This window comes from Capsicum annuum, chromosome 11 (genome assembly GCF_002878395.1).
Source record: "Capsicum annuum cultivar UCD-10X-F1 chromosome 11, UCD10Xv1.1, whole genome shotgun sequence".
NCBI lineage: Eukaryota > Viridiplantae > Streptophyta > Magnoliopsida > Solanales > Solanaceae > Capsicum > Capsicum annuum.
In genome coordinates, this window is record NC_061121.1 from 226,424,867 (window position 1) to 226,435,352 (window position 10,486).

The 10,486-nt window shown below is 36.6% G+C and overlaps 1 protein-coding gene across 1 annotated transcript in view; it reads left to right on the forward strand.

Moving 5' to 3' along the window:
* LOC107847571 (GTPase LSG1-2) overlaps window positions 1-9,492 on the forward strand; it is a 12,887-nt gene extending 3,395 nt beyond the window's left edge. The window contains exons 2-8 of the mRNA XM_047399820.1: window positions 497-507; window positions 4,802-4,903; window positions 5,001-5,087; window positions 5,646-5,739; window positions 6,881-6,937; window positions 7,808-7,887; window positions 7,975-9,492. Coding sequence (XP_047255776.1) covers window positions 497-507; window positions 4,802-4,903; window positions 5,001-5,087; window positions 5,646-5,739; window positions 6,881-6,937; window positions 7,808-7,887; window positions 7,975-9,079 — 1,536 coding nt within the window. The 3' untranslated portion in view covers window positions 9,080-9,492. The remainder of the gene's footprint in view (window positions 1-496; window positions 508-4,801; window positions 4,904-5,000; window positions 5,088-5,645; window positions 5,740-6,880; window positions 6,938-7,807; window positions 7,888-7,974) is intronic.
* The last annotated feature ends 994 nt before the right edge of the window (window positions 9,493-10,486 follow it).

The window sequence follows — 10,486 nt, forward strand, 5'->3', positions numbered from 1 at the left end:
ATATATAAAGTAATGGGGAAAGGAGAGAAAATGACGCTGTTAGGTAGGGCACTGCGGAATCGCCATAATCAAATGATTCAACCATTGAAAGAGAAAGTTTGATTTTACGTGAAGCAGAATAAGAAGGTTCTGGAATCTGTTACTGATTTAGAAGCTGTGATTGCACAAACTGATGAAGCTCACCGACTTTATGCTGACCTTATTCCTCCCGTTAATCTTCTCCTTAATCTCTAAGTTTTCTTTATTATAGTACTAAATAGAGTATGTAATGTTGGTATCAGTAATGTTGAGATTAGTTATGAGGAGTTATGGGGAAAGGAGAGAAAATGTCGTGGTTAGGTAGGGCATTGGTGAAGCACCGTGATCAAATGAGTCAGCAATCGAAAGAGAAAGGTTGATTTTATGGAAGCAGAATAAGAAGGTTCTAGAATCTGTTATTGAGCTAACTGATGAAGCTCATCGCCTTTAGGCTGACCTTAATCCTCCCGTCAATCTTCTTGTTAATTTGCAAGTTTCATTTCAATTAAATTTTCTTTTTTGGTACTTTTTTTAGCGTGTATACATAGATTATACACGAGCCATTTGTTTGAGTGTATTAGAGAAGTACTGAATAGAGTGTATTAGTAATTTCGAGATTAATTATGATGGAATTAGATATTCGGGGCGATTTCCCATCCATTATTTGGTTTAATTTGATGTATTAAATCTTTTTTGGTGCTTTTTCTAGCTAGTATGCATAAATTATACACGGGTTGTTTGGTAGTGTATAAGAGAAAGTACTGAATAGGGTGTACTTGTAATGCCGATATTAGTAAGGTTGAAATTAGCTATGCGGGGCTATTTACTATTCACTGCTCTCTCAGTTTCATTTTACTTCGTCCGAGCTGACTTGGCACACCCGTTAAGAAAGTTTTAATTAGAGATGTATTTACGAAACTAACCCATATTTTGGAACTCTAAATTTGACTATTATTACTTTATGTGCCCCCTCCGTCCCATTTTAGTTGTCCACTTTTCCTTTTACACATATATTAAGAAATCATAAATGAGAAGGTGGTTTACTAATTCACTCCTTAAGAAACTTTTTTGGGACTTTACAAACAAGTGTTCACGCTTTCAAAAAGAAATTTATTGTAAGGTTAATATGGGAAAAATTTAATTAATTCTCTCTTGATTTAGTAAGGTAGAAAACTAATATGTGACAACTAATTTTAGTAAGGTGGATAACTAATATGGGACAACTATTTTTAGTAAGCGGACAGCTAAAATGGAACTGAGGGAGACAGGGAGTAGTTATTTAGTACTAAGGGTACAAAGGGAAAAATATAACAAAATTCTCTTGATTTCATTAATTGGACTAGTAAATTGAAACAACCATCTTTAGTATAGGGATCAAGTAAAATGAAACGGAGGGAGTAGTTGATTTGATTTGATGTATTTAAAGACAGTTCTGTCCCTACCCATGCTTATTGATGTATTGCTAGTATCATGGCTTGCTATGTATTAATTGTTTATACCGTATAATACTCAACAGTGTGTATGCATGATACATGTATTTGTTATACATAGGCTAAAAATCCTACTAAACAATGCATTAACTAATACATACCATGACTAATATATTTTACCAAACTACCCCTATGTGTTACACAACAACAACAACAATAACAAACCCAGTGTATTCCCACAAAGTGGGACCCGTATGTGTTACACATTAGCCAGAATCACACTGTTTGTTGCCTGCTGAAAAATAGCAATTAATTTTCATTAACAAACAGATTTAATCAACACTAAAGATGGGTAGTGAAATAATCACATTCTTTGTATGGATGATCTAAAATTATTAGTTGAGCACATTCTTGATTTGGACAATCTAAAATTACCACCCCGAAAACCTCAATTAAAGATTTTTTTTTCTTATATATCTATATAATATCCAGAAGCAATGAAGCTAATTATAATATCCAAACTTTTAAAATCAAAATGAGAACTTTCAAGTGCAATTTTTACTTTCTTTTTCTCGTTTTTCTTCTTTATATGCTTATTTTTGGATCATGTTCTTTAGCAAGAAGAGTTCATGTACATGTTATAAATAGGCTTCCAGATGGATTTCCAATGACTATCCATTGTCAATCTCGTGACAATGACTTAGGACAATCAATAGTGGAAGTTGGTGATGAAGTTAATTGGAGTTTTAGAATTAATTTCTGGGGCACTACTCTATTTTATTGCGAGGTTCAATGGGGGAGTGATAGTTCCATTTGGTACCATTTTGACGCCTACGATGACGATAGGGACTTTCAACGGTGTCGATCGGAATGCCTGTGGATGATCTCACGAGAAGGATTTTTGTATGGCTATGATCAAGAGCGTGAATACTGGGAATTGTTTGCCTTCACAAAGCATGAATTCTCTTAACGACACATATTGCCCTTGCATGTTGTTCAAAGATTACAGTTTTTTCATGTTTGAAACAGGAACCAATTGTTATGTCCAACTTAGTTGACATGTTTTGTATATGTGCTCTAGGCATGTGTGATCTCAAAGGTCAGTTAGAACTTGAAGGCAATCATTATCGTCCGAGTTCTGGCTTTCAGCGAGATTAATTTCCTTGGTTTTACTGGCTATTTGACTTTTTTCTCTTAATAAAAATGTGATATTGCACCGTATAGCACTAAAAACACTAAATTTCTGATAGACCAGTGTTATCAAAAGCAAAAAGCGAAAAACAGCTCCAAGGGAAAGCTTTAAGCGCAAATCAAGTGTGGCTTTAATGAAAAAAGGCACAAAGGGAGAAAAGATACAAATATATATGTTTAATCCTAAACTAATGATTCTAAGCACGAATGACAAATATATGAACAAATAAATTAAAAAAAAAAAATGCAATGAAGTGAAATATCAATTGTTTAGTGTTGCCTCTTCAGAAAAGGCTCATTGGAAATGAAAAGTATGCCTTCGAACCTTGGTGATGACACTGAAGTGCATATTAAGCAAGGCGAAGCACTCAACACGTTTTGAGCCTCGCTTCAGGGCTTAAGCGCGCCTTTGTTAACGCTGGGATGGATAAAATTCAACATATTAGGTTGGAGTTCAAAAATTCTTCTTGCGTGTGAAACTTCAACACGGTATGATGGAGTTTGAACTTTTACATTTGAAACTCCACACAATGTGCCGAAGTTCGAAAACTCTCTATATGTGAAACTCCAGTGTGATGTAATGAATAAATGATAATATTTTGTAAGTGATGCATTATATAAATAAATGGGAAAGACATTGTTTGTATTAAGTACTTAATGTGTTCGACCAATAACTAGGAATGGGCATACACTGGCCTCAAACTCAGTAGTTGAAATTTTGGAGATAAAATATCATATGTAGGCGAGTAGCAATGACTACAATATTTCAGATAAATTAAAAGAGAAAAATATTATTAGTTAAAAAATAAAGCTACAATTAAAAGATGTCCAACCTCAGAAAATAACTCTCATTTTTATGGCCAATAACTATATCTAAGAAGAAGAAGGAGGAGAAGGAGGAGGAGGAGGTAAAAGATGTCCAACCTCAGAAAATAACTCTCATTTTTATGGCCAATAACCTCAGAAAATAACTCTCATTTTTATGGCCAATAACTATATCGAAGGAGGAGGAGGAGGGAGTCTATTTTTCGTGTTCCTTTTATATATTTGTAATTATACTAGATATTACTTTCTTTGAACTTACATGCGTCCATCAACAAATTCAAAATTTTATGTGTATGAGTTTTGAATTCTAGTCCTTTTGAGTTACCTATGCATGATATTCTTCCCTCATTACTGATGACAGCAGGTAGTGGATTCTTTTCCCGTCTCTTAGTCTTGTAAGTTTTTCAAGGACTCACTTGAGGGGGCTATCCTGTTATTCTTGCATAGTCATTGGTTCATTACACCACAGATGTTTGTACCTAAATTTGAAGCCATACGATTTCCGGATTCTCCAGTTCAAAAGTTTCTTGTCTGAAGGCTTCTATAGCTAATGAACTGTAGTAAACTAGTTGTGAAGGAATCTCAAGGACTTTTCCTGAAGGGCATCATGTAGGTAGATAACCAGAATCGCAGAGGTTCATTGATCCAGAAGGAAGTATCCATTAATATATGCGACTGTGTTTTAACTCTAAGTGAGAGATCCACTTATGTAAAAACCTTGAGGAATGCCTTGATTGGTGTAGAGGAAGTTGTGAATTTGTAAGGAAGTTGAGCAGTAACACATTTGATATGGACATCAGAGGAAATCCGCCTAAGTCTTACATATTCAGGGAATCGGAAGTGAAACATATCTCAGTCAAAAGTTGTTGTGATACAGGGTTTCCCCTTCTTGTTTTATTTCAGTGTTGCGTATCTTTGTTCATTTTGCCTGAACTCTTGTAATCAGTCAACACTGCATGAGCAAAACTATTGTGGTCTCTGGAATGGCGGTGCTGTTTTGAAGTTGAAACTAATGTAAATGATAAAGTTTCTAATTATGTGTCATGGTCAACCCTGTAAAAGTTGGTCATTTGGATGATCTTCTCCTCAGTCTCAGTATTCACAGTTGTGGTAACGTTTCCATGGAGTATGCTACATGGAGATCCAAAAACAAATGGTTTCATCTGTGAGAAACTGTTTGTGTGCTATTTCACTTCTCATCTTTAACCTGGCCTTTTTGCTGATGTTTTTCCGTTGCTTTTGCTTATTTCGCAACTCTATGTATTAGTGTCCTATCCAACGGAAAGATTACATACCTTTTACACTGCTGCTGGTTGTGTCTGACTTTGTTGTAATAGGGACTCTGGGTCTAGTACTAGTGATCTGACACCTGAAGAAAGAAAGGAGCTACAGAAGAAAGAGGAGGATTTACATGCTAGTAGCCTTCGTGTTCCACGCAGGTATTTGTCGTTCCCCCGGTCTATCTCTCTCTTTTAAAAAAAATCTGGTGCTCTATGTAGTATCCTGGTCAAAGGTTCTGAAGTTGTTCTTTTTCAGGCCACCTTGGAATACTAGAATGTCAGTAGAAGAGCTTGATGTCAATGAAAGACAAGCTTTTCTAGCTTGGCGGCGGAATCTTGCAAGGTCAGTTCTATGCATGTTTATTGATATTCTTGCTTTACTCTCTTTTAGGGGAGGGGCAAGGACTTTGAGCGTTATAAATTTAAGATGAATGTTTAATATATGTTGCGTTCATTCTCATATGGAAACTGCTTATATTCAATGTTAGTTGTAAGTTACTATGGATCTTTTTTTTATGGTGAAGGTAAATGTTGGTTATATGGAAAGTTACTAGTTTCAAAAATAAAATGTTTGTTATATGGGTTATTATGTAAGAAAAACAAAAATAAGCTAGGAAATTGCCTGGTTTACATTCAGAGTATTTGTATCTTCCTCCCAGTTTGTTCGTCAACCATTATTTTCATGTGCACTTAAAAGGCGTAGTTTGTTTGCATCATGTACAGCCAATTCCATCTCGTTATAGTGAAGTATGTGTGATCTGTGATGTAGCTACGACCAGAAAATGTTTCAGTAGTACATTGAGCATTTCAAATCGGCTTTCATCTTTTGTTGGACTACTGCTTAGCATGTGAATTTTATTTTTGTACTTTTTTTTGCTCTAACAGATCTTAATTTGTATAGGCTTGAGGAGAACGAGAAACTGGTTCTCACCCCTTTTGAAAAGAACCTGGATATCTGGAGACAGCTTTGGAGAGTGGTTGAGCGCAGTGATCTGGTGAGATTTTGGTCATTTGTACCTTTATGATCTTATTCCTTAGAGGATAAGTGTTCTATTGGTAGTTTAACAGTTAGAACCTGGTAATCTACTGGTTCCATCTAATGCTTAATCCTCGTGTAGTTTATTTGATCTAATTGTGCAGACGAGAATACTGAGAGAAACTTTTCTCCAAATTTAAGGTTGCTTTGTTATTAAACATACGAAACTAAAGTTAGATTTCTGGTGAAGAAGCCTGAAAGTGCTTGGTAATCTCAATGTAATAGCATTTCTAGCCTTGTGTTAAAGATACTTTCCCCATGACAAATTGTCTCCGTCAACGTTGTTTAATCTGACCTAGTAATTGGTCCGCAAATGTTTGAGCGATGAAAATTGCGAGGACCTTTAAACTCAATGTTGAATTCTATAGGTGCTTCAATCTGAATAGTCAATTATCCTTCTTAGCCATGCGTTGCTTTCATTCTTTTTTATCACAGTTTCCTCGTGTATATTTGCCCCCCACTAATTTCTGGATTCCCACAGTATTAGTTCACTGATTTTTTAGTGAAAAGTTAAAATGTCATCAACGAGTACCACAGTTCTATTGATTGATTGTATCTTTTGGATTAAGTAGGCAATAATGATACTCTGAACTTCAAAAGCGTCCACTGTTTCCTAACTATTGGACATTATCAGCAATAATGACTATTGAAAATTCCAGCATCAAGTATGCCTGTTCGCTTTGTTGAACATTTTTGACTTGCAAAAGAAGTTCGTGTAGGCAAAGAGCTTGAAAACATGACTGCAGGCCCCTTCACTTAAACCTGTCCTTTCTGGGCTCTTCAACAATAATTTGTCGTACTTCTTTGATCTTTCCTACTAATTATATTCCGCCATTTTATTATGTAGTATGATTTAAGCAAGTGATGTACTAGTTTAATTGAGAAAATAACACTGGATTTTAATTTGCTACTTGATTGTTTTGGATTGGATGGTTTCCCCTTTTGAATTACTCTCTCTGAATTGGATGGTTCCCTCTTTCTATGGACGTAGTTTTTTAATCTCTTTGGAATATTGCTAATTTTTTCCCCTTCATTAATGAAATTAATTACTTCATCAAAATTAGTATTGCTGATTAATTTTACTGATTCTTCGCACTCAGCTTGTAATGGTTGTTGATGCACGAGACCCACTTTTTTATCGCTGTCCTGATCTTGAGGTAAGTATTTCAATTCTTCGCATAAATGGAACTACTACCTTTGAGTGTTAGAACCACTATGATATATTTTCTGTTTGTTTGCTTGGTTATTCACAGTTTGTGACTGCAATTGAAAGACTGTTCAGATATGCGGTTGATATCTTTGTCATACCATTACATGTGGCTGTGCATTCTTTTAATGCGCTACTGTTGAATTATTTTTCTGTATGCTATGTAATGCTTTCTCTATTATTTCTATGTCCTTTTGACTTTTGTATTTGCTTTTTTTCAAATTGATTTGATATGCGTTTCTCGAGCCGAGAGTCTTCCGAAAAAAGTCTCTTACCTCCACGAGGGGTAAGGTCTAGTTATTTCCGATTACGTATATCATTAGTTCAAACCGCACTCAAAGCTAGGGCATTTCCCAGCTTTATTTCACCAATAGAGTCACAGGTATCCAACTTATTCATACCTAACGATTTTCCACAAAGTGGTGACGAAACGTATAACTTGCACAAATCTTTCCATTTTCAAATTTTATCCGATCCTACTAATTGATGTTCTTGAGATGCATTTCCTCTAGCTCCCTAGAAAGACATCATATGAACTGGATGGGAACCATATCTGACAAAAGGTTAGGTCCAAATTGGATGTTCTTATTTGTAAAGAAGAAAGTAAATCAAATAGTTATTAAACGTTAGACTTTGGTTGTGCTTATTACACTGGGTATGTTGGTGTTGTTGTTGGTCTGAATGAAGTTTAAAGAAAAGTTGTTAATGGTTTCATACATAATACTAAAACCTTGATATTTGTGATGCCTCTCTTATTTTACCTGTATCTGTTTCATACAAGTTGTGATAAAGTTATTGCATTGGCCGGGGCAAATTGCAGGCTTATGCACTAGAAGTAGATCAACACAAAAAAACAATGCTTCTTGTTAACAAAGCAGATCTTTTACCCATTTGTATCAGGTCAGTATGCTGATAATATAGTTGCTGTTTCCAATCAGATTTCTTATTTTTGGATGTGCAATTTTATGGTTCTTGCTTTATCTGCAGAAAGAAATGGGCTGAATACTTCCAAAAGCAAGGGATTCTTTTTCTGTTCTGGTCAGCTAAAGCTGCCTCTGCTTCTCCCAGTGCTTCACAAGTACCAACGAGCTCTCAAGAGGCAGGTGATGCTGATACGAAAATATTAGGCAGGGAGGAGCTATTGGCCCGTTTACAGTCTGCAGCAGAGGAGATAGTTTTGACTAGGAATAGGTCAGCTTCCCATGATGATGACAACTTGGCAGCAGATGTTCAATGTAGAAGTGTGATGGTGGGGTTTGTCGGGTATCCTAATGTTGGGAAAAGCTCAACCATTAATGCTTTAGTAGGGGAAAAACGAGCTGGTGTGACATCTACTCCCGGGAAGACGAAGCATTTCCAAACACTCGTGATTTCTCCTAAACTTACTCTGTGTGATTGCCCTGGTTTAGTGTTTCCATCATTCACAAGTTCGAGATATGAGATGATTGCATGTGGTGTTTTGCCAATTGACCGGATCACTGAGCATCGAGAGGCTGTACAGGTGGTGGCAAATCGAGTCCCTAGAAAAGTTATCGAGGATGTCTACAACATATCTCTGCCGAAACCAAAGCCATATGAGCCACAGTCTCGCGCACCTACTGCTGCAGAACTTTTAAGAGCATACTGTGCCTCTCGTGGTTATGTTGCTTCTAGCGGATTGCCTGATGAAACAAGAGCAGCACGTCAGATGTTGAAGGATTATGTTGATGGTAAGCTACCACACTTTGAAATGCCTCCAGGAGAATTAGACGATGAAGCTAGTGAAGAGGACGAAGAAGTTACAGAGGATGTTGATGGACCTAGAATGTCTGGTTCTGACTCCTCTAATGATGATGAGGAAGAGGATGAAGACGAAAATGCACGTCTCGATCATGTTCTGAGTGATTTGAGTACGTTTGATATGGCCAATGGACTTGCTTCTAATGAAGCATCTCGTAAAAAGAAGCCCTCAACTGCGCCCCATAAACAACATAAGAAAACACAGAGAAAGAAAGACAGGTCATGGAGGGTCCAGAACGGTGAAGGTGATGGGATGCCAGTAGTAAGAGTCTTCCGGAAAGCAGCAAATACTGGGCCTGTAAACATGCGGTAAGGTGTCAATGGAAGTTGCTTGTACCTAAAGCTCCTTACTGGCTGCAAACTGCAATCAAGTGAAAAAAGGCAAACATGTTGAAAGCCAGATTTTCTGGAAGTTGAGATCCTCAACTCCCACCTCTGTTGCCTTGGGAACCATTGTTTCGTTGCCTATACATTACTGCAAGCGTTATATATTACACGCATATCTTTACGAGGATGGTGCGGTATATATGCTTATTTTTCAAGTAGCACTCTCACTAAGGGAGTTAAAGAGAGAGTCTTATGTACCCACATATTATCTTGCTTTGTTTGAAACCATATGGATTAATGTTGTTCATCTGATCTTATGTGCCTGATGATTCTTCTTTGAACAAGAAACTCTAGTAGAAAAGCATGTCAATTGGTTAGTATAAAGTGGTTATAGTGGTTTGATGTTGTGTCACTTTATATTATTTTGCTTACAAAAATATTGGGAACTCTTCTCTACCCCACATAGGTAGAGGTAAGGTGCATACACTGGCTAAAAAGAAAGTTGCATCAAAATAATATTTTATGAATGAATCCAACTTTTATTGGGAAATTGTCCATACGTAAATTGGATTTAAGAGGCAGTGATATGCTCTTCGCAGTACATATCAGTTTATCGAGCCTCTTGTTTCCAACTTGTGCTGAGTAATCAACAACTTGATGGATAAACCTACAAGAAAAGAAAGGATAACAACGTGATCGCACCAAGTCGATCATTACATAAAATGGGACTTTTCACTGTTATCTAGCAATGGTTTTTCCTTAATAATCGCGGTGTCCATTTTACATATACCTAAACTAATTCGGTATACAGATGGAAAGAAATCATCTAGTGTTCGTCTATGTTTGAAATTGAACATAAGATCACATGCAGTGGCGGAGCTGAACTTTTGGTTAAGGGTGTTCATATTTTTCCTTGGGCAAAGAACTGTTTAAAAAAAAATAAAAATAAAGCACTTGCTGCACTTGCCAAGGTTCGAACTCGGGTTGTTGATGCGGAAATGCACACTCTTGACCACTGGACTATGCTTCTCTAGCTTATCATGGGTGTGCAACATGTATATAACCATAAATATCTATATTTAACCTATATACTCGAAAAAATTTTCTGATGAAGGGTGTTCATCTGACCACCCTTCGGCGGCTCTGGCTCCGCCATTGATCATAGGTGCTCAATCCACTTTATTGAATCACCAGGCCACCATGAACCACTAGGCCACACCCTTGGGTGCTACCTAACAATGATTTTAATGATACGATGTAATAAAATTTAAGTAACAATTAAAACAAATATTGAAATCACTTTGTGTTTGTCTCTGTTTGGAATTGAACGTAAGACCACATGGTGCTCAATCCATTTCATTGAACCACTAAGCCACACCCTTGGGTGCTACCT